This window comes from Sesamum indicum, linkage group LG4 (assembly GCF_000512975.1).
Source record: "Sesamum indicum cultivar Zhongzhi No. 13 linkage group LG4, S_indicum_v1.0, whole genome shotgun sequence".
Lineage (NCBI taxonomy): Eukaryota > Viridiplantae > Streptophyta > Magnoliopsida > Lamiales > Pedaliaceae > Sesamum > Sesamum indicum.
Genome location: NC_026148.1, coordinates 4,796,471 through 4,820,755, shown reverse-complemented (window position 1 = coordinate 4,820,755; position 24,285 = coordinate 4,796,471). Strand labels below are relative to the sequence as shown.

The 24,285-nt window shown below is 32.9% G+C and overlaps 2 protein-coding genes and 1 non-coding gene across 4 annotated transcripts; all 3 read right to left on the bottom strand.

Moving 5' to 3' along the window:
* TRNAP-UGG lies at window positions 1,280-1,351 on the bottom strand. Its single transcript has one exon. It is a non-coding gene; the product is annotated as a tRNA-Pro (tRNA).
* Window positions 2,575-8,103, bottom strand: LOC105160090 (probable WRKY transcription factor 57). Of its 2 annotated transcripts, none has more exons than XM_020693124.1 (4): window positions 7,438-8,103; window positions 5,149-5,295; window positions 3,794-4,170; window positions 2,575-2,820 (listed from the first exon to the last, which is right to left on the bottom strand). In XM_020693124.1, the coding sequence occupies exons 1-3, from the start codon at window positions 7,857-7,859 to the stop codon at window positions 3,813-3,815; spliced, it is 927 nt and encodes a 308-aa protein (XP_020548783.1). In that variant the 5' UTR covers window positions 7,860-8,103; the 3' UTR covers window positions 2,575-2,820; window positions 3,794-3,812. The 2 variants fall into 2 exon arrangements, with proteins under 2 accessions (XP_020548783.1, XP_011075656.2); XM_011077354.2 differs by having other exon boundaries at window positions 3,794-4,194; window positions 7,438-8,101.
* On the bottom strand, window positions 18,628-24,285 carry LOC105160024 (alpha-1,4 glucan phosphorylase L-2 isozyme, chloroplastic/amyloplastic). Its single transcript, XM_011077280.2, has 16 exons — window positions 23,861-24,285; window positions 23,216-23,448; window positions 23,035-23,136; window positions 22,675-22,851; window positions 22,229-22,504; window positions 21,870-22,141; window positions 21,628-21,745; window positions 21,012-21,449; window positions 20,766-20,918; window positions 20,524-20,652; window positions 20,116-20,352; window positions 19,906-19,982; window positions 19,595-19,781; window positions 19,317-19,517; window positions 19,080-19,235; window positions 18,628-18,909 (listed from the first exon to the last, which is right to left on the bottom strand). The coding sequence occupies exons 1-15, from the start codon at window positions 24,084-24,086 to the stop codon at window positions 19,119-19,121; spliced, it is 2,943 nt and encodes a 980-aa protein (XP_011075582.1). The 5' UTR covers window positions 24,087-24,285; the 3' UTR covers window positions 18,628-18,909; window positions 19,080-19,118.

Here is a 24,285-nt window from a genome sequence, read left to right as displayed (position 1 = left end):
TGTAGCCAATGATGAATCACTCACTACCCTAAATCCACTATCGGCAACTCTTGGTATCTCAAGTTCTCGAAGATCACACTTTTTTTACTTTGATAGGATTCGTACATAAAAAAGCGTAATCGATTCAACCTCTAAGTCGTTCTAAAAGTAATAGAATAATATGTTCCAAGAACTAAGACGAACGACTATTCTGATTAAACGAGCCATTTTGGATTACTCTCGAGATCCAAAATCTCAACAGATTGATCACGCCACTCTAGTCTAATGGAACTTATATTTGGAGGAGTATGACCACTTGACCAATCTTGATATGTTACAAGAAATACTACGAACTGTTTACTAATTCAACGGTCATTCTTGATTCAAAATTGAAAAGACAACACAACAGCCCTTCATTTTGATGGGATCATACATAGAACTGTTTTATCACTTGAAACTACACATAATTTGTTTCTTAATTCAACCAAACCTTTAGATCTACTTGTCCGAAATTGAGTATTTTAAAGTTGGTTTGTTTTGAGTTGGAAAGACTTAATGAGAGCAGGCGCACGCAGCTAGTTGGCACCAGCCCACCTATATTAATAAAACATAACAATGTCAAATTATGTTGTCCAGGTATTTTCGTTACCTTTCATACTTTAGAAATACTAATAAAACATAACAATGTCAAACATAACAATGGCACGCGTAATTCAGGAGTCGAAAATATATTTAACTCTATTAATAATTCCATTGTTGTGGGACATTTGAAGTTAGAATGTTAATAGTTGTTTTGATAAGCTATGAGGGGAATTTGATCATAAAGATGCTTATTTGGCTTATAATAAATCAATAATAAGTGAATCAGAGGTAAAATATAACTTTTTTTATTGTTAATACCAGCAAATTCAGTGAAAATTTGACTAACAAAGAGACTTATTTGTTATATTGAAGTAAACCTCAAGTATACTTAGATATAAATTTTCAAACTATTTAAGTATAATTCTTTCAAATCTTAGTACCAGAGTGTGTAATTATATGTATATAATAATATATACATATATATAGGTGATATGACATGATATATAGTTGTACAAAATTAGTTGGGCCGTTGGACCCAAAAAGCTAGAAGGGGCCCACATCAAATTACAATATGGGTCCATCAAGTGGGGGATGTGGGCCCAAATACCAAAAGTGAAGTCAAGTGAGATGGGTCACCACAAACAGTGAGTGTCTCTCTGTCTATAAGCATTCCTGTCCTGGGCCCCACCTCCACCAAAACCTATAAAAACTCCACAAAGGGGCGTTCCGAGAATCGAACTCGGGACCTCTCGCACCCAAAGCGAGAATCATAGCACTAGACCAAACGCCCGCCTTGGCTACCTCTTTTATTTTTGGTTCTATGGACTAATAAATCAATTATTTTTTTTTAGAAAAGGAGATAATTCCACTGTCATCTCCTAAATCTTGATATAATTACATGTGTACTTATTTTGATAAATAAATATATTTTAATAAAATTCACAAAATATGCTGAAATCAATGAAAATTCATATTTACCCTAATTGACTCAAAAACCGTCAAACATATATATATTTTTTTTTATCAAACTACTCTTATAAAGATGAAGATGTATCTACTCACATGCATTAACATGTGAGATGTATAAGGTAATTTGATTAGAAAAAATTTGTTTAACTTGTAATAAGTTAATCAAAGCAAATATAATTTTTTTATTTAATTTTTTCTACTGATATCATCAAATTTTATAAATTTTGATTAATAGTTATATCTAGTTCTTTTTTATAACATCAATATTTTTCGTTCAAACCTTAGTGGAAGAAATTTGGATATAAAAAGAGAATTTTCAGAAAAAATATAAGTATAATTTTAAAAAAATTAGGAGAAACTGTAATTTCACATTTTAAAAGAAACCTAACTATAATTAACCCAAATATAATTTATTAAATTATAAAAAAATTATATAAAATTTCATGAAAGAAGGTTGTAATCATCGTAGCTACTTCAAGAATTAAATTTTAGAGACAATTACATTTACATATCTTGATCTACGGCCTGTATACACGAAGTATCTTTATATTTTAAGTAATTATACATACAACTATCAAAATATTATTATTACTATACAAATCATCCTTTTTTCAAAAAAAAAATTGTACACGCAAACCCCTAAAAAACTTTAAAATTATTGCCGCAATTTTTTTTTATTGTAGAAATAGTTTTATAATCATATAAAAAATAAAAATAATTTATATAAATAAATTATAAATCAGAAATGTAAATATAGTTATCTCTAAATTTAACCTGTATGGTTGGGAAAAGGGAAAAGGGAAAAGGGCAAAAGGTTAAAAAAGGTGGGGGAGGAGAAAGAGAAAGAGAAAGAGGATGTTGGAAAGTGTGGGGGCGGCGGAAGCAACATCGATTTCGACGCACAGGCACAGCCCATCATTTCACATTTACTACTGCACCCCACCCACAAGGAGGAGGACACAGTTTTAGTGCAGTTTCTTTGAAAAGTAATTAGGGTTAAACGGGAAATTAATCGATTCACCCATCCAAACCTAAAATCATGCATCAGAAATTGGGCATTTCCTCCCACATCCATCAAGTAGGGTACGTTGATACAATGAATTATTTACAGCCCTCATCACAAAGTAATTATAACAGTTAAGGATACAACAGGATATTCCCATGTAATCATTAATTACTTAATCATCATGGGACATATTGCTGAAATGGTAGTAGGCTATAGTACTATTGTGGGACTGTGAGTGATTCTTGCAGCTTTTGAACCCCAACACTGTACCTACATAATTAAACCTGCACCAGCTTGTTAATTAGTGTTTCTCTCTCTACGTAACATTAATTCATCATAGCATGCACCACTAATTACACAACTACCAACATCAACTCACTGCTTAATATGTATGCTGTACATATATCACCAGCAAATTAGGATCCACACATGCATATATACATATATGTATTAATCATCATGGGACGTAGCTAATCCTGTACTGTAACACATTCACACACACTAATTACTTATGACTGATCAAACACAAGTACGTAGCACTTGAAGGTAAAATTGCTTCTCTGTTATTTGTGAATCTTATGCATGTAAACAATATTTATGCGCTTTGATTTTGATTGATTTTTGTATGAAAGTGGCTTTTAATTTCCGCGCATCATAACACAACAACTCATCACAGGTATATACATATAGGCCAACAGCAAAACTGCGTCATGCCCCCACATAATTGCAACTCTACCCAACTTCTAATCTAAATTCCATTTCCTAATTAGAACATTTCCGACTTTAGAACATCGATCATACGTCGCCCGCGCGGTGCTATTCTCTAGTTCAAAGCCGCACCGGCCCTAAGTCTGTCTAAGGTAACAGGATATTTATAAAGAACAGTACAACACCATTTACATATATATATGATCATGACTGACTTTATTTCGTCTTAAAATAAAGAATTCCACCATAATTTTTCAGTCTACTGGTTCAAATAATCGGTTCTTCAATTACTTCTAGTGAAAATGTGTAATTGCTTAGTTATTAATTACTAAAAGATTGGTTTTTTATCAGCACATGAGTATATGTTTATTTGAACTCTGCCAACCCATCTTAATAGTATAGATTACTATTTATAACCGCCCTGATCCCATGACTCAAAAACACCCCATATATATGTATGTGCATCAAAACAATTAACATATATAAGATTTATGAAAAGCATATATATTTCCTACCCACCAATGGAACATACAGTCAATGAATATGTACCTCGTTGTGATATATACTACTATCCTTTTCGCATCCCAGGCGACACAATGTCCCCAAGTAGTCCTTGGCCGACCAGATCAGGCTCTGAACTTGCCCCTTGATGATAATCAACTCCATGGGATGCTCCAGTAGCTTTGCCTAATTGATGACTGTGGGGCCGTAATTGTGTACTGTGCACAGAATTTTGAAGTGTGATGGTTGAAGGTGTGAAGTAGCTTGCAAATGCAGGGTCCTGAACCTGATGAGGTGTAATGAGATTGAGAGCAGCGGGTCTGGGATATCCAACTGAGTGGTGACAGTGCTGTCCTTCATATGTAGTAATCACAACTGAGGGGTCCTCATATGAGCGCTCCACTCTTTTCTTTACCGTGCATTTACTGTTTGTACACCGATAATAGCTCCTTCAACAAATTAATTTAATTACAGATTATGATGATGAACCAGCTGTGAGCAAAACTAATTTAATTACTCATCTTACATGCGCATATATATATATATATATATATATATATTGGTAGCCAGTGCATGTTTCCAACTTATGGTTTGATAGGTTAGTTGCATTTTTTGATGGGAAAAATGCAATTTACATTTCTGACATGAGAATGACCAAAAGAATAAGCTCATGTGAAAAAAAAATGACGAAAAATCAAGATCATTTCTCATATCACATAAGGGTGAATTGTATTCAACCCTTTTTTGACTCATACTCCCAGCAAATCAAGATCATGTAAAAAGATATGAATATTTAGAGAGTATACATAAGGCCCATCTTGAATTAATGATCATCATTTTGCTTTTCGATGATTGTAATGGTGAGGAAGACAGTACATGACATTAGATGCGAGAGACAAGGCGAAAAAGACCAACCTTTAGCATGCACATAATTATGAACAATAGGGTCCAGATTATATATTATTATACGTACTTTCTGTCAGGAAATTAAACTAGAGATAAACAGTGAAAGATGCAAAACTAGCAAATTGGTGCATAGGTACATGCATGAGAGATTTCCTGTTGCATATATATTGTTTCTTTCATCACATATATGAATTATTTAGTTGAATATTCATCAAGTTTGCAGCTACCAATTATATGTACGAACATGTTATAATTGGTAGCTGCAAAATAAAAGTTATAAAGCGATTTTATTCTCTTTCTTTCTAGTGAACTATATATATATATACCATTACCATCAATTTGGCATCAGCACATGCATGGCATACTATATATTGCTTTAATTCACCTGCAGTAGGCTAGGGGGTATCATCATGATATTCAGGAACAAATTCGCAATCATGAGGATAATGTTATTCAATTAAAACGTGGTGGTTGATGGCATATTTATATATATGTACCTTGGAAATGGGCTGTTTTTAACTGCTTTCTGTCCATATTTTCGCCATCGGTACCCATCTTCTAGATGATCAACTTCACTTTTAGTCACAAATGCGAAACGTGGCTGTCGAATTCGCTTAATTTGCACCTTCTTCTTACTCTTGCTCCTGCACAATAATTAATTAATTAGCCTAACTCACCTGTATAAATATGTATATATATTTATATATTTTGTTTCTCTGAAATTAACAAGAATACATACAATCATGGTTGGCAGTCATGGTTTTAATTACTTTTTCATATATAGCAGGTTAATTTGTACGAAGAAAACATGGAAGAGTTTTCATGTAAGTATATGGACACGAATTACCAAAATAAATTGGCAAGCAAGCAACGTATGCTTACTAACACTCTTCACTAGGAATTAACATTTAATTTCTCAACCCCAAATAATTTTCACTTTTTACTATTGTAAACAATAATAATGTATTTGGTTTATCATCTTTTTTAGTAAACAGAGATGTTATTGATTCTTACTTCTATCATTTCCAGTCGTTCACAATAAAGTTGACATACATGATGAATCATTTTAATTAAAATACTTAAACATATTAAGTATAATTTACTGTATAAAAAGAAAAGACATGTATAATTTCGATATTTTCGTATATACTGTATAAAAAGAAAAGACATGTATAATTTCGTATATTTTCGTAAAAAGAAAAGGAAAAGAAAATACTTAAACATATTAAAATATACCTCCTTTTCATATATACATTAATGTGTTAATATATAGTTTCGATATTTATCAACACACTAATTTGAAATCATTTTCATTTTTACACAAAAACCAAATAAAACAATGTATAACCTTGAAAATATATATATAGAGAGAGAGAGAATGCATAACTTTGGAAGCAGACAGTATAATTTAAACATAATTAACAAACTCTTAGAAACCAGAATAGCCAACAAATTGTACAATCATTAAAAGGAAATTAACAACCAACTAGATCTCCGGAGAAAAATGTTACTGCTAACACTACACTCCTTGTATGGCTACCAACGGAGCTTGATCTATAATCTTAATTTCTAAGGAAATATGGTAAGTTTCATTAAAACTGAGTTTGGATTAACGGATTTGAAGAAAGAATTTTAAATGATATAGTAAGAATTTGAAATTCATCAAGACTAAATTTAGAATACTTATCCATAAGAAATCAAAAAACTTATATTATTAAAGACTTAAAGTCCATAACTCAAAATCCATTAATCCAAATGCAACCTAACATAAAACACAAACCGACAGGTAATTAATTATACTGATGATGACTATAACAAGAAAACCCTTTAATTTTTTTGAGTTGTAAATGTTTTACCATGTCCCCAAATGTAGATCACGGTTCTTCATATACTAGTATGATAAAAAAAATGTCACAGAGTGGAAATTTGAAGAATGCTAGCTAATGCACAGGTATAATATCAAAAATTTAGCTTCAAATATATAGCAGAAATTAAACGGCACGATTAATATATAATGTAAGATAGTACAATCCAACACAAACTAATGCGTGCATATGTAATTTTGCCAGTGACCACACGTACACTCAAAAACCATATGACTGAAGCATTAAGAATTAATATGCAATAGCAATATTATATGCATATATATAACAGAAGTCCATTTTGTTTCATCAATGTAATTTTCTAACCTAATTATGCAAAATCTTTTGTTTAATTTTTCTACTCAATATATATATGTCGTCGCGCATGAAATGCCAGTAAAGACAATCTACGAAATCTCATAGCTTCGTTTTCCGACAAAAATGTACGATTTTATTAAAAAAAAATTGTATATGCATGTACCGTTATAGTCAAATTTTAAGGCAAAATAGTATTAAGAAATGTATAATAAAGTAATAATAATAGTAATAATAGTTGAGGGAAAGATATCGATATTTTTAAAATTATTTTTGGGGAAAGTGAACGATTAAAAGGAGAATCTATAGCACGCCATTGCCGCCGCAATATCGGCTGTGCGTGGCCCGTGAATAGCTTCATATAAATATACCAAAAAGACCCTGGATTCTCCTAAAATACCGCAAATGTCCCCACCCCACCTTCCAACTTGCGTGCACTGCAGAACGTGTACGGACGCGGGAAGGAGCATTTTTCTGCGGTTAGGAATCTGTTATCTTCTGGAGAAATTGAACTGAGTAATGAATTCTTTTGTTAGCATTTCGGCCCTCTGGGAATCCTGGATTTAGCTACACATGCATGCAGTTACAGTACTACAACACACTACTCACGCTGTGTCCGACGGCGGATTGCCTGCATCGGCGGCGGAATCAGTCGGCCTCTCAGGCGGATCCTCGGACGAGCTTGACGACAGGGAAGCCGAAACAGAAGCCGCCTCCACTTTCTCCTCCCCCACCATCGGCTCCATAATATTACAACTCATATCATCATGACTCCCAGGAGCCGATGAATCCACCGAGACAAAACCATCGGTGCCGCCTCCACCCAAATCGGGCTCGATCCGATCCAAATCAACGAAACCGGTGGACTCCGCCGGAATATTCCAACCAAACTCGCCGAGTATGCTACTCTCTCTACAATCAATCCCAAATAAGTAACCATGATCACTCACCATCTCCGAGCCATGGCGGCCGCACTCCCAGCTCGATGAAGCCCTGAACTCCGGATCCGCCTTGATCTCCTTACCTGCCATAACTCATCATCCAATCAACAAAACTCACAAAAAATTGCTGATCGCCAATACACGAAGCGGAGAAATCAGAAAGCCAGTTAGGGTTTTCGAAAGAGGAGAAAAGAGAAGTAGGCGTAGTAGAGCTGATATTTCATTTTGATTTGATTGGTGTTGCTTTATTTATTTATTTTCTTTTCATTTTTCTGAAAGAGAGAGTTTGAAAATGATAGGCGGAGAGAGAAAGACAGACTAATAATATTTCCTTCTTTTTTATTATTTTTTTATTTATCACAATTAAATCTTTACTTTTTATTAATTTAAAAAAAATAATTTTATATATACTAATTTTTCATCGCACGCCGTTCCCGCAAACATTTAAAAAGAATCTTAATTAGTTTCATACGATAAGAAGAAATAAAATTACGAAAAGAAAAACTATAATAATAAATTACAATAAATACGAAATAGTGGGTCGTTAAGAGAAAAAAAATATATTAAAATTATTAATTTGATCAAATTTTTTTAACGAAAAAAATAAAATAAAGAATAGATCTGGATATTCAAAAATCGGTACGACAAAAAGATTTTTCTTTTATAATAGTATAGACTTTTGAGTAGTACGTAAAATTATATTCTGTTTTCTTAATTATTTGTTGCTGCATGCACGCAGTCCGCGTTAGTATATTAAAAAAAATGAGAGAGGAAAAATAAATTATAATTGTGTATTTATCAAAAATATAAAAGAACGGTGTGAGAGAGAACGAGAAATAATTTTTTTTATAATAGTTTAAATAAAAGTAATATATAAGTGCATGATATATATATATAGATATGAATCAATAATTCAGATTTATAGTTTTCAATAATTATCAAAAATTAAAAAATAAATAAAATTATAACACATTCAGATATTCGCATACTTACGATTCGAACCTATAATCTCGTTTTTACATATATATATATATATAATTTTACAGCTAGCTATATGTCTACTTATACAAAAAGTTCCACATTTGAACGTATTTGTTGAATTGAATTTTTTATAGAATCAATTTTTGAATTTGAATTAAAAAAAAAAAGTAGGTAGGGTTTGAATGATGAGCACTATATATATATATATATGTATATAATAATTTCTTGGCAAATTGTTCCGTTGGGTTAGGACTTAGGGTTGGTTTTGTGGGGCAACTATATATATATGATTAATTATATTTAGATCTCGTCTAAAAATTCACTGTTTAAATATAACTCTCTTTTATTAGGATTTGAATAAAAAATAATAATTTTAGTAAAAAAAATAAAAGAATTATATAAATTTTTAATTTTATCCCTTATTTAATATTTTTATTTAATAATTTCATAATTATGAAGGAAAATTGTAATCATATTAAACACACTATATATATAATATATTATATTTATTAGTAAAAAAATATATATGAGAATGTCAAATGATAGATAAAATAAAAAAATTATGTAATTTTTTTTTTTTTTTTTGCTTACGTCGGTATTTTTCGTCCAAATTTTTACGAAAATAGGTCAGGTGTAAATCGGGATTTTTTGAAAGGGGTGTAAATATATTTTTAAAAGTTATTTAAGGAAAAGGGTAATATAATATTTTTAGAGGGAGTTTGAGTGTAATATATTAACCCATGCATAAATATATAGTAGGTAAGGGAAATGTGGATGAATAAAAACCACAGCATATGCGTGCGTAGGTATATAGATAGGTTTGGTGTACATGCGCCTAATGGTCCAATACCACTATGTATTAATACTTCTTAGTTCTTTACCACTAATAGCACATATCTACTTCACATTCATTAATTGTCTACTTCACATTCATTAATTACTCTATTTATTTATATATAATTACTCTTTGGAATAATTACACTCTCTTTTCCTTGAGAATTGATGCATATAATTATACGTAAATTTTTTGTGGTTTGAAAAATTATATTTAGCACCCATGACATTTGTTTTCGTCTGATAAACAAATTCTTCGTTAGTCAAGATTCACCGAATTTGTTGATATGAATAAAAAAATTACATAGAAAGAAATCTATATTTACCCCAAATTGACTTATTACTAATTAACTGCAGATAAATAATTTTTTTTATAATCAAGTTACCCTCATGTCTTCACACATTAATACATGTGAAGAGATATATATTCACCGTTATAAGGGTAGTTTAAAAATCTCAAAAAATTAAGAAAAAATTTAAAATTTCCGAAAATTTTAGAAGAAAATTACATAAATATATTAAAATTTTCAGAAGATTAAAAATTGATAAATTTATAGAAAATATGGAAAATTTTCTAAAAATTACAAAAAAAGTTTTAGAAAAAGTTTCAATTTTATTTTTTGACAATATGTTCATAAATATATTTTCAAAATATTTTTTTTTTGTCAAACATGTATGAAAATATTTTTAGAAAATGGGGGAAAATTATTTTCAGAAAATGGGGAGGGGGGAGTTCACAAAAATAGGGAGAAAAAGAAAAAAAAACGATCACTTGCCTCTACCAGTGACGACTGTTGATGGCGGCAGTCGGCGCAGGGAGACAAGGGGTCAGGGATTCGGGGAAAGAGAGAGAGGAAAACAGTGAAGGAGAGAAAAGGAGAAAGGAAAGAAAAAATCTGCTAAGTATTTTATATATATTTATTTTTGGAATAAGCTTTGGAACGAATATTTTTTAAAAAATCGGTGCAAATAACCAAAACGACATCATTTCAGTTGACGAGCATTTTTAGCAATAATCATTCCTATTTTTAAAATCGTTCCTAAAAACGAAAACGCAGTTATTTAATCCAAAAACGACATCGTTTTGGAGAATTTTTAACAAAAATATTTCTATTTTAAAAAAAAAAAAAAAAAACCATTCATAATTGTGGGCCAAAATTATTTTTTCAAAAAATAAAAAAATAAAAAAATAGAAAAAACTGTTCCAGACATATTAATGATCGAAAAAAGTAGATCATAAATTAATTAAAGCCATTGAAAATATATCATGCTTTGAATTAAATTGATACATGTTCAGAAGATCAAGTATATTTGTATACATAAGATTGTTAGTCTTACATAGATGTACGTAGCATCTTATACTGTTGTATTAGATCGCTTAATTAGACCATTAAAATTTTAATCAGACTGTTGGATGTTACTAAATCTACAAAATACTACATTCGATGAAGTTTTGGATATCTTTACTATTCAAATATTGAGATATCGTATCTTATACACAATCAACAAGGTTAAGAAAGATGCAACTGTCCATCAGACCATGTGATTTTAGATCGGACCGCTAGATATGTTCACATATGGATAATATTGTTATGTGTCTAAGTTTGAAATTAATCAGGATCCCGGATGTTGACATATTGTAATTGAAAAGTAAACAAGAAATTTGTAGACATATTTAGGAACGATTTTGAACTAATTTAGAAACGATTTTTTGTTAATCATTTTAGAAACGGATAGTTTATATATTTAAGCATGGTTTTATTTGAATTTATTTTAGTAACGTTCAAATATTTAAAAATCCTTCCTAAGTTTGTTTTCCCTTCACTTTCATTTGGCAAGAAATTAAATTTTGTGGAACTGATTTTGGAACAGTTAGAATAAATTGACCATTCCTAAATTTTGATTTTCCATCTTTTTTTATTTATAATATTTTAATGTATTTAGGTGATTTTTCTTACCGTTCCTAAGTAGGAAAATATTATTTTTTGTTTTAAAAAATAATTTTATTTGTGTGGGAACATTATTTTGCAAATTGTCCACAAAATTCGCTCCAAAAAATCATTCTAATTTGTAGTAGATTTTGGAACAATTTTTGAAACACATTACTTTTTAAGTAAAACTCAAAATTTGGAATAGTTTTTGGCATAATTGATTAAGTGTGTACTATAACCATTCCAAATTATATCTCTTTTGGAATACATTTTCTAACTGTTATCTTTTGGAGATTCATTGTCACACATATAGAAACGATCATTGCAAGACCGTCCCTAATTCTAATAATGTGTTCCAACAGAGTTTCAAACATTAACATTACTATTTTGGAACGAACTTTGTAACTGTTAGTTTGGAACACATGTTGCAAACGGTCAAACCGTTCCAAAATTATAACAAAAAAAAAAGTGGATCATGATATCATCTATAAATATCAGTTCCTCATGTGTTTCAAAGCCCGTTTCAATGTGGAACGGTTTCCTTGCCCGTGCCAATTCCTCGCCTTTTTTGTAGTAGTGTATTATAAATAAATTCTCTGTGGTTTAAAAAATTACATTTAACACTCATGACATTTGCTTCCGTCTAATAAATAAATCCTCTATTAGTCAAAATTAACCGAATTTATTGATATTAATCAAAAAATCATAAAAAAAATCTATATTTACCCCAAATTGACTTATTACTAATTAATTACAAATCAAAACATCTTCACCGTTATAAGGATAATTTAGTCGGAAAAAAAATTATTTGACTTGCAATAAGTCGATAATAAGTTAATTGAGGGTAAATATAAATTTTCATTCAGTTTTTTTTTTTATTAATATCAACAACTTCAGTGAATCTTGAGTAACGAATGGACTTATCTGTTAGACGAAAGTAAACTTCAGAGGTGTCAGATATAATTTTTCAAACCACAAATCATTTATGTATAATTACACTAAATCTCAAGGGAGGGCAATGTAATTATCCCTTAACTCTTTCTTTCTTTTTATTTATTCCTCTTTCTTTCTTTTAAGTAAATTGATACTATTAAAGTAGAAATGTAATTATTACTAAAGTTCAATTGCAATTTATACGTTGGAGGGATTCAAACTCATAACCTCATATAATATAGTCATGAGTTCTTAATTTCGCCAACTAAAAAGCCATCATCATCTTTTTTCTTTTTTTTTTCTGCCTCATGCATCAATTTATTTATATAATAGTATAACATATTAATGATATAGGTAATTGATTTGATTTAAATGAGGTCAACTAAATTAATGGATAAATTACAATAACCTCCCCTAAAGTTTAGCATAATTACGAACACCCCCTTATTGTTGGAAAAATTATCAATACCCCTTAATTTTAATGGTCACCTAACAATTAGCTCAATCCATTAGGTTTCATCCATTTTTGTGGTGAACTGACCAAAACGCCCTTATGGATGATAAATTATAATTTTATTTATTTTTTAAAAATTTTATAATTTTTGAATGAACTAAGATAATTTTTTCTATAACTTTTAAAATTTTTCCATCCACCCCGTTTACAAACTTTTACTTTAAAAAAAAAAAAATACAATAAGGACAAAGTTGACAATTTCATACCTCCAATCAAGAATTATATAATTTCATCAAACATTAGGGGGTATTTATAATTTTTCAAACAACGAGAGAGTTTTCGTAATTATATCAAACTTTAGAGGAGGTCATTATAATTTACCCTTTAATTGATTGAGTTAATTAACTATAGCTAGCTCCTCTAGGGGGGCGTACATTGGGAAAAATTATGAGTGGACCGGAAAATATGCATACTACGTTTGTTGAGACGATCCCAATTGCATTAATCTTTGATAATTTAAAGCAGTACCCAAATCAAATTTTAGATAGTATAGGGGCCGAAAAGCTAAATATGAAAAAGTATAAAATGACGTGGGCGATACCTACAAGTGGTTTTTGCATATCCACGTGACATGCATCGGGTGATGAAATAATCAACGGTTGATATTTTGGGTCGTGTCGTCCTGAAAATTCGTGTGAAGTCAATCAGGTAAATATGTGCAGATCGTTGTGATTCCGTTTGGTCATTTTTTCAGGACAAATCTATCTGTTAATAGATTATTTGTACTGAAATCTCATCAAGTATAAAATAAGATTCGCTCGACCACATACGTCTCTTTGTTTGTTTTTTTATTTATTTATTTATTGATTTATTCCTTTATATGCTTTGTATATATCCTTTATGTATAGCTGGAGTCTATATACCCACCTTCTTTTTTCCTAATTAAATAAAATATTTAATGATAAAAGTTTTCCAAAATGATCGATACTTAATTAGTTACGTCTAGAAATAGAATTGTTGGATGGTTTATTATGTACCTGACCTATTTATTTATAATTAAATTTTATTTTTTTCATATTTTTCCGTTCAGATGATATATAGAATGTCTATAATATCTTTAAAGATGACGATATTATAAAAGAAATTAATTAATTAAGCGTTTAAATTACGGAAAATAACAATAGTTGTATAAATATTTACAATGGTTGATGGGCTTAAGCCATTGGTTTTCAACTATTTTACTTTGAGGTAGACTAGCAAGTGGTGCGCTCTGGAGGAAACGTTCTGTTACGGATTCAGACCGGCACATATATACGTACTTTTATTAATATGGGCATTAACTTATTTGTAAAATAATTTTTTTGTTATTAGAAATTACAACGCCTCTTCAACGTATGTTCTGTGTAAGAATTTAAATTTAAAATATTAACAAAAAATATTGAATTGATATTTTAATTTTTGGAGAGTAAACAGATGGGAAATTACTTGCAGATTTATGGGTGAAATTGTAAGTTTAGTCGTGTACATTATGGAGGGTGCCGACCGTTGTTTTGCAGTTGATACACTGTCAATTTTAGTCTTACGATTTATAATTTTGTAGCGATTTCAGTCATTTTGATAGAAATTAACTGACAATTCACAGTAGCAATTAGAAATTTTAGAGAAGTTGGCGTATTTTGCCGATTGGACGCTAGTTCTGGATGTGGCATTAGGCTTAGACATTTTGGATGAAAATTTTGGACATTTAATTTGTACATGATCACCGATCATTCTATCGTGTCACAAAGAATGGAACGGGGGTGTTAATTTTCCCCCAAAATATTAGGCCTAGTGAGGCGAAAGCTGCCACATCCAGAATCGACGTACAATTGGCAAACAAGTCCCGATTTTTCAAAAAATTCCAGTTGATTTCTATCCAAAGGACTAAAGTTGCCACAAAATCACATTGCAGGACCAGAATTGCTAGTGCATCTCAAGAGAATCAGTTGTTGTCACTAGACTTAATTACAATCGAACAAATCATATAGAAACTACTCGTATACTATAATCCATCATCACTAGAGGTAGCCGTTGTCTTTAAAATATGACGATTAGATTGGGCGTACAAAGCCAAACTTTATAAATATATAATGTACATTCATTAGATTTATGAAATTTACCATCCGCCAAAAAATTGCTAACACCTTGCTTACAGGACGACGGTCAACACTCCCTTAATCCCTTAACGTATAGGATTAAAATTACAGTTTTATCCAAATCCAACCTCCTTAAAAAGCTCTGGTCCAGATAAATTCATAATGAAGCCAAACAGGCGTTAATGTATCCACATCAGTAGCTATATTGGTCACCAATGGTTCATATATCCATATCACTCCCCATGTTACTGCTTTTATCTTGAACACTCCTCAAATGATTTCTTTTTTCTTTTTAATTATTATTATTATTGGTTCTTTTAACTAAGTATCTCATTCTAAATTAGAAATAAAATTAATAATGCTGAAAAGGTAGCGAAAGAATTAAATTCCTCCCAAACGTAACTTTGAGATATCGAACCATTACCCGTTGGTAAAATATGTGTTTTAACTCCTATAAATGTATAATAGAGTTCTATCTTTTTTCGGTAGATTTTTGTTGTTTGCTTCTTTTTGTACTTACTTTAAAATTAAAATTATCGACATTAAATTAAATTCTGATATTTAAATGTATAGATAATTTAATAGAAATTAAAATTGAATTTTCTATTTCAGATTCTCATATATCATGACACGTATAAAATAAATAATGTAATTTATCTACATATTAATTAATTAAAACAAAAATTACAACAAGACTCGAAATAAAAAATTCAATTTGAAGTTTGATGTGCGTCAAGATGTGCAGTGGGCCAAAGTAGGTTAGCCAGCTCAGGATTGGATTGAACCAATTATGATAAAGTGGGCTGGTTCAGCCCCGAGCCTGCTTGGACTGAGCTAGTCCCAAGCATTGATACATGGGACCAGCCCAACCCAAGTGGTCGTGGGCCGAACCTTAGCCGAGCCTGCTAAGGCCATTTTTTTTTCTTATAATAATACGTGACATATAATTTTTATTTTATTCTTTTAAGTTGACTATTCTAATAGTTTTTTTTTTTTTTACTTTTTAAACTATAAAAGTATTTATCTTTATGGTTCTACTTCTAAGTTTTAGTACTTCAATTCATTAATACTCTTTATTTATTATTTTTAAAATTTATTTTTAATTTATTGTATGTAACATTAATATTGTAAGCTTGTTAGTCAAATTATTAGTTAAGTTAATAATATAGTCTTAACAATTATATATTTTTTTTAATTCTAAATTTTGTATTATTTATTTATTCATAATATAATCATAATTTAAGTAATTGTTCGAAAGAAAACCTTAATTTCAATTTTTTTTTTTTTAAAAAGCACATCCAGCCTGGTTCAGCCCTCAACCGGGTCGATCCTGAACTGGGTTGATTTAAGAATAGACCTAATCAGGACTCATTAACAAAACCTAAAACCACCTCAAAATCGGCCATACACAGTAATGGGTCGGTACTAAATCAGACTTTTTTAAATTGATCTGTGCCGATTTTAAGTCGATCCGACCCATCGTACACCTTAAAATATGCACAAATAAAAAGCTAGTAACCGACAAAAACAATGGACTTGATTTGCTGGAAAAGTTTGTTTGAACAAAATAATTCATATTAATTACAAGAATGATAATAATAGATGACCGCCAGCCGACAATAAATCAACGGTTCATTATCCATCACCTTTTATAGGTATATATATATATATATATATATACACACACTACACATATTACATAATTACCAAATTGGGCTCACTTTGAGAAATTTTATTCGACTGAGTTAATTCTATTCATTATATCATTCTCTTTTAATTATAGGGTGAATAGCAATTTATCTTATGTGATATTAAAAATGAGTATATTACTCCCTTACGAAAAAATTACAGAAATTTACATTCCTATACTTTTTAAAATGAAGCAATACAGGGAAGGTAAATTGCTTCATTTTAAAAATCATAGAGGGTAAATTGTTGTATTATAGGGAGGTAAATCGCTATTTGTTTTTTCATAAATGGATAATTTGCTCATTTATGATATCACAAGCGGATTGTTTGCCTTTTTCCCTTTAATTATATGTCAATTACAGGAGAAATTTTCTCATAATTTTAAAAAATTCGCACATTTAAAATATTAGGAAAAGAACTCATACTGACTTAATTGCGTGCACTTTTCTATCCATTTTAGCAAAATTCAGTCATTTTTATTATCAGCCTGCGAAATTTTTAAAATTACAGGATAAGACTATCAAAATGGATTCATATCGGACTAAAATTATCCCTATGTTACTTACAAGACTATCTTGCAGTCTTTTTCATTAATCACATGATAAGTATATTTTTACATGATATATATATATATATTTAAATTTGTTTTCATTAAATTAAATATGGAGTAGAATATTTCAAAAACTGGTTAATCCTCAACGAAATTTCCCACCATCAACGAACAATCATGTTCTCGTGAATTGCAATTAATAGAATCCATCATTATGGTAAGTGGTTGCCAGGTCATGATTTCCGCGCAATCCATCACGTTTGTGTAGAAACACACAGACACACATAAAAGAAACGTGATACTAATAAATTACTATTATTGGTCCACCGAAATTAATTTAATTAAAAAAAAGTGAATAATTAATTGATAATATATGTGTTTTTTTTTGGGGGGTAAATGTAAGTTTCATTAATAAAACAAGATCGTACAGTACAACAATGCTCAACTGGTAGTTTATCCTTCGACAGGCCAAGGAATACGCCATAATTTATATAACACATATGAACTAACAGAACGAGATAAATTAGCACTGATAATCCTCTGTCTAATATCTTCCACAATAATGGTGGCTATGATATTCAGTGGTCGCTTCGTATGCTCAAAGCGTCTCAAATTTCGTTCCCTCCAAATGTGGTAAATGCAGGCAGCCAGCAGTGCACGATAAGCCAAGTTAATGATATGTTCCCTCCGTATGTTTTTTTTTATTTTTTTATTTTTTGAAGTTTTGAAGGGAGGGGGGGGATAGGTAAAGGGTAGGAGGGTAATTTAGATGGGGTGAAATGATACTCAAATTTGGAAGTGCAATGGGAATCAAGAATTGTAGGATGAATTGTCCTTTTTTGCTCCAACTTATAACATTTTGCTCCAACTTCAGTGCACTTTCAATTGTTCTTTTGAAAAATTGTGGTTTGGAGAATCATTCAACTTTGAGTGGTCATTTCACTCTATATGTTGTGTGGATTTCATAGGGATGGACCCCACTCAAGAACTTGTATGTATCATAGGATAAATTCTTATAGCATATTTGTATTTCTTATTTTTGTTTTTTATACGATTAAAAAATGGTATGAGACGAGCCACCAACACGATAATCGTTCTTAGAAGTGACTATAAAAATCCCCCACTGTTGTGAAATGTCCAGTTAAATTGCAGCTACTACCAAAATGTGAGCTCATTGCTGCAGACCCGTCAAAATTCGAAAGTGGGGTAAGTCAGATCTTGTAATCGAGTCACGGGTCTAGAATTGTAAGTGAATTCATATTTAAATTTATTTAGTCTTTTGACCTGCCTTAAAGGGAAGTACAGTTCGTCCTACTTGAACTGGCAACTATACCGGCACATTTGCACTAGTTAGACTTATTCAAATAATGGTATCCACATAAATAAATCATCATAACAATAGTAATAATGGTAATTTTTCAGACAACGATGGAGTATTTGTAATTATGTCAATTCCTGTAAGAGCTCGTTGTAATTTATTCTAGTAATAAACCTTTCTAGACGAGCCTAAAATGAGATTAAATAACGGCCCGGCCCGGCCGAGAACCCATTGGGCCAACTCTATGGTTCAGCTAACTGGGCTTATCTCTTCTCCTGTGTAAATCCAGCAATCAATATGTTGAGAGTTTAAGGCCTAAAAAGAACAGAGAGAAAGCAAAAATGAGATTGCACTCTTCTCCATTTCAGTTCACTGATGGAAATTGGCATTGAAAGAGTTGGAAAAAGATGCAGAGAACCACAGGAGAACACTTTAACTGTACTGATTTAGCTACAATTTGACTAACTAATAGTGTGGGAGAATACCTTTAAAAGCCGGCTTCATCCTCAAGTGTGTTGTTTGATTTATGGTAGCACCACAGGTTCAATCATCCATATGTCTCTAGCATACTGATGGATTGTCCGGTCGCTGCTGAACTTGAAAGAACCGGCCGTGTTTAGGATCGACATCTTGGTCCAGTTCTGCATCCAACATCGTTCCGACGTGTGAAAACATGCATTCAATGAAAAACATACTTATCATGAGGATAAAAGAGTGTTCACCCTCTGATCCCTGTATGCCTCGTCGACGTTGTCTTGGCACTCTATGTAACTGGGGAAGTCCTTGCCAACGAGGAAATAATCAGCTCGGCCGTAGCCCTCGTTTCCTTCCAGGGATCCCATCAGATCGTCGTAGTTGTAAGGTCCAAACACGCCGGCTCTAACGAATGCTTTGACTTCTTCAAACCTAGGATCTGGCACAAACTGCAGACCAGATAGAATAGTTGAGTAGACTGAGGTAGATGTTGTAATGAGATTGTTGGGCTGAGCTGCACTGTTACCTTTCCCTCAGCTCTTTCTTTGCGAAGGCCGGCAATTTCATCAGCACGAGCACCAAAGAGGAAGAAGTTGTTTTCTCCGACTTCTTGCCTGATTTCAACATTAGCTCCGTCTAACGTTCCTATAAGAAGGCAGCCGTTCATTGAAAATTTCATGTTGCTCGTTCCACTAGCCTCCATTCCAGCAGTGCTGTTCCAGTGTGAGAAAGAGACATTAGACGAACTTATCCCATTATCAGATGATTTTTCTGTACTTGCTCAAATGCTAGCCTGATTCAATAGAGTAACATCGAGAAGGTGCATGGTTGAAGTACCTGATATGTTGAGACAGCTCACTTCCAGGTATAAGAACTTCTGCTACACTGACATTGTAGTCTGGGACGAAAACGACCTGAGAACACCAAATACGCCATGTTTTGTGGTCATCTATTATGTTTCTGAAGCTAAGATTGGAGGAAAAAATGGTAATAAGATGTGTAATATATCATCACAGTTATGTTCTTTGAAACATTTCTCAGTATTACCTTCAGAAGGTCGCCGATCTCAGGATCATGATTTATTGTAGCACCGACATCAGTAATAAATTTTACTATTCTCTTAGCTTGGACATATGTAGCAAATGCTTTTCCTCCAAATATGCAGACTCTTGGAACAAACTTTGCTTTTCTCTCCTCAGCGCTCATTTCTTTCATCTTCTTGTAGCGGTATATGATTCCCATGATATTCAGCAGCTGTCGCTTGTATTCATGGATGCGCTTTATCTAAAAGCACCTTAGATGGTATCAGTTTGAATGCTCAAGATAAGGCAAAATGGACGAAAACAGAAGGCACAGAGAAACAACATTTGTAGTTATAACAGAAAGTTCATGCTGAACAGATAGCATTCAGTGTCCTAATTTTAATGAATATAGTTGAGACGAATAATGAAGGACCTGCACGTCGAACATTGCATCCGGGCTGACAACATATCCTGTTTTCTCTTTCAGAAAAGAGACAATTTTCTTCTTATTGTTCATCTTTGCCTCCCTCCATTCGGACTGGAGTTCTTCGTTATCAGCAAACTGTAAGAAATTTTTGGGTAATGAATAGTTATGCAAACTCAAATCCAGCCTAATGATATATTTTCAATTTAAATGGAAAAAGGTTTAGTAAGAAGTTGGATTTAAACATATACCTTTCGCAGCTCAGCTAACTTTTCGGTGTTTATCAGCCAGTCTTCGGACCCTGTCCACTTGGTTATGATACTACTGAGCTCTGGATTACAAAATCCAATCCATCTTCTAGGTGTCACGCCGTTAGTTTTATTCTGGAACTTCTCAGGCCACAACTATCAACAAGTGAAAGAAACACAAGTCAGTTGCACGACGGCCCATGATCTAGCAAGCAAAAAAAGCTGACTCCAAAGAATTCATTATGTTACCTTGTAAAATTCATTGAAGACTTCTTTCTTGACAATATCACTATGAATTTCCGCAACTCCATTCACAGCATGTCCGGCAACAACACATAAATTAGCCATGCGGACCAACTGCGGTTGGTTTGGGTCAGGTTCAAATGTCGACTTTACTTTCTTCTCAGGATCCTCTGCCTTAGGCACTTTAGCTTCCTTACCTTCTTCACTAGGTCTCTCAGCTTCTTCCTCATCAGCAGGTTTTGTCACTTCGTCAGATTCAGCATCTTCTGCTTCTTCTTCTTCTACTTCAACAGCATTGTCAATTAGGGTTTCCTGTGACTTGACAAGTGAATCTAGGACGGCAGAAGGTAGTTCAATATTATCCAAAATCCTCATTTGCTTCAGCTTTTCCTTCAGCAGCTCCAGGTCCTCAGTTCCGTGTTCTTGAATGATAGTATTAATAAGCTGCATAGAGAAGCATATAAGTTCAACATGAAAGTTATGTGTCCTGGACAGAATCGAGTATAGAGGAAAACAATACAAGTATATAAGTAATAAAATACACACTATGTAATCCCTGTAGCTGACATATATAAGCACGAAAAGCTGGTTTTGTCGTCGAGTAAATGCAAGAAAAATGTACCTCTTCATCAATCATTCTTATGATTTCAACATGTCTAGGAAGAAGTTCTTGGAGAAGACTCAAACTCCATTTCTCCAAAGCCTCAGGTAGAACAGTATGGTTAGTGTAAGCCACAGTTCTGGTGGAGCATTGATACATATCTTAGAAATATGCATTACCAAGTAATCCCAAGAGAACAAGAACATGAACTGTTAATTGAAAATTTATATGCAACCCAACGAGGAAAGAACAAAGCAAAGTACCTTTGAGTGATACCCCATGCTTCCTTCCAGCTCAGACCCTTCACATCTATTAATATTCGTATCAGTTCAGGTATGCACAGAGTTGGATGGGTATCATTCATTTGTACAGCAACCTTTTCTGGGAATTTCTCCCAGTTCACTGGCTCCCCGGATCTCCTCTCAAATCTTGCTATAATATCCTGGAGGGAAGCTGAGCATAGTGTGTATTGCTGCTTCAGTCTAAGTGACTTCCCTTCATATGATTCATCCCCAGGGTATAAAATGTAGCAAATCTGATCCGAAATTAAAGAGAAATAAGTTAAAGAAAACAAACAGAAGGGGAAAAAAACTTCAAGTCCATATTTGGATCTGATGCATGCCTTTTCAGCCCTTTTCATGGCTTCATATGCTTTTGCATGCTCTCCAGCGTTGAAAGCACGTAAGTCGAAAACGTCTGCAGCAACTTTTGTCGACCAAAGCCGGAGGTTAATGGTTGTTTTAGTTTTATATCCTGGTATTGGGACATCATAAGCAACAGCAATGATGTCTTCACCTCCGACCCATTGTTTCCTTCCGTCTGGACCTTCAACGACTTTTCCGTAAAACTTAACAGGATAGGATATATCATTTCTTACTATTTCCCAGGGATTGCCCATCTGGTCCAAGAATTCAAGTAGTTGTCATGTCAATAATATGAAAAAACATGTATACCGGCTCTTCTGTCTTGGTGTAGCCCTCAATAAAATAAAGAACAAACTGCACTCGAGGGACTATGATTTTCAGCAGAACAATTTACAGGAATAAAACAAACATAGTCAAGCCATACCTCAAGCCAATTTTCAGCAACTTCCTCTTGACCATCTTTTGTAATAAGTTGCTTGAATAGACCGTATCTGTATCTCAGTCCATAACCCCATGCCGGGTAATTAAGTGTTGCCATGGAGTCTAAAAAGCAAGAAGCAAGTCTCCCTAATCCTCCGTTTCCCAGCGCTGCATCAGGTTCCTGCAATCATCATCAACCCAAGTCGTATCTTTTGTACTATAACCAAGCAAACTTCCTATGTAAATGCAGCAAAGAACTAACGGCATTAATGAAAACAATGAGACTTTCATATTCAAACAGTTGGAAGTGTCTCTTCACAATGAAGATGAGGTTTGTCGAATCAAGAAGTTGCCTGTCTCCTACCTTTCCGGCTACATCTTCCAAGTTGTGCCCCAGCTTTTTCAGTGCCTCAGCATAAGCCCCTGTGAGCTCCAAATTACCAATTGCGTTCAACAAAGCTCTACCCTGTAGACACACGGCCAGTAAAATGTACCGATAGACCATAAACAAAAAGGGCTGATTCAATGGAGAGATCAACGCAAACCTGAAGATATTCCATGGAGAGATAGTAGGCCTGTTTTACGTTCATTTTTTCGTAGTAATCATAAGTCGTGTTCCAATTTATAATGAGCATATCACGAACACTCTCAGCCGTGGCATAATATGCTTTAGGAAGCTCAAACAGCTCAGGGGAGAACGATGGTGTGAATTCGGCATGATACTTTATACTCGATGCAATTGATGCAGAATCAGGCCGCAGAGCATCTAATCCAACTCCTAGAACAAAATACAAGATTTCACTACTCTTTTAACAGTCAATGTTTATTGTACTATAGCCTCCCTCAAATTTTTACAGACAATTTGTGGGCTCATGAGCTAGTATGAAACATGGTACTTCATCAAAGAGGGACTAAGGCATCTCTCTCTCTCTCTCTCTCACTCTCTCTCTCTCTCTCTCTCTCTCTCTCTCTCTCTCACACACACACACACACACACATATATATAACTGAAATCTAAAATGCAAGAAAGTGAACATATAATGTATGAGATGCACACAAGAACAAGTGCATCACTACACCAAAAACAACATGAACAGAATAACAAAAAATCTCACCATATTCCAACAGCTAAAAAAAGCATCAAAATTGGGTGGCAAAATGCAAAATTTCTTCAAGTTAAGATATTAAACCTTTTTTTCCTTGTTCAAGAGCAGGAGGGTCCTCCAGTTTCTTTGTCTGTTTCCTACTAGCCACATTCTTGACCAGGAAGCGCCTGCCAGAATCAGAATGAACACAGGTCGAGGGCTTCTTGAACGAGAACTGCCATCTGCAGAGCTTGTTACCGCTGCACGCAGATAACAGAGCAATTCCCGAAACTGAACTTGAATGTGAAATCCACAATGCTGAAGCTTCCATACTCTTTCTCAATTACTCAAACTTCACACACACACACACACACAGCACAATGCTTCTCTGTATTGTGTGTGTGTGTGTGTCCTTTTCCTTGCTCTGGGAGGTGGGGTGGGGGGTGATCAAGATTCAAGAAAGTTGATGAAGATTGTAAAAGCACGAGGGGAAATGCTGTTCGTTGTTTTCCAACCACTACCCTATTGCA

Excerpts from the sequence above, each read along its gene's own strand:
- LOC105160024 (XM_011077280.2), bottom strand. The coding sequence starts at position 24,086 with ATGGAAGCTTCAGCATTGTGGATTTCACATTCAAGTTCAGTTTCGGGA. Across the intron at positions 22,852-23,034 it reads TGGAAGATGTAGCCGGAAAG|GAACCTGATGCAGCGCTGGG; the intron begins GTAGGAGACAGG and ends TGATGATTGCAG. Across the intron at positions 22,505-22,674 it reads TTGCTGAAAATTGGCTTGAG|ATGGGCAATCCCTGGGAAAT; the intron begins GTATGGCTTGAC and ends TTCTTGGACCAG.
- LOC105160090 (XM_011077354.2), bottom strand. The coding sequence starts at position 7,859 with ATGGCAGGTAAGGAGATCAAGGCGGATCCGGAGTTCAGGGCTTCATCG. Across the intron at positions 5,296-7,437 it reads AATCCGCCGTCGGACACAGC|GAGCAAGAGTAAGAAGAAGG; the intron begins GTGAGTAGTGTG and ends ATTATTGTGCAG. Across the intron at positions 4,195-5,148 it reads AAAAACAGCCCATTTCCAAG|GAGCTATTATCGGTGTACAA; the intron begins GTACATATATAT and ends AATTTGTTGAAG.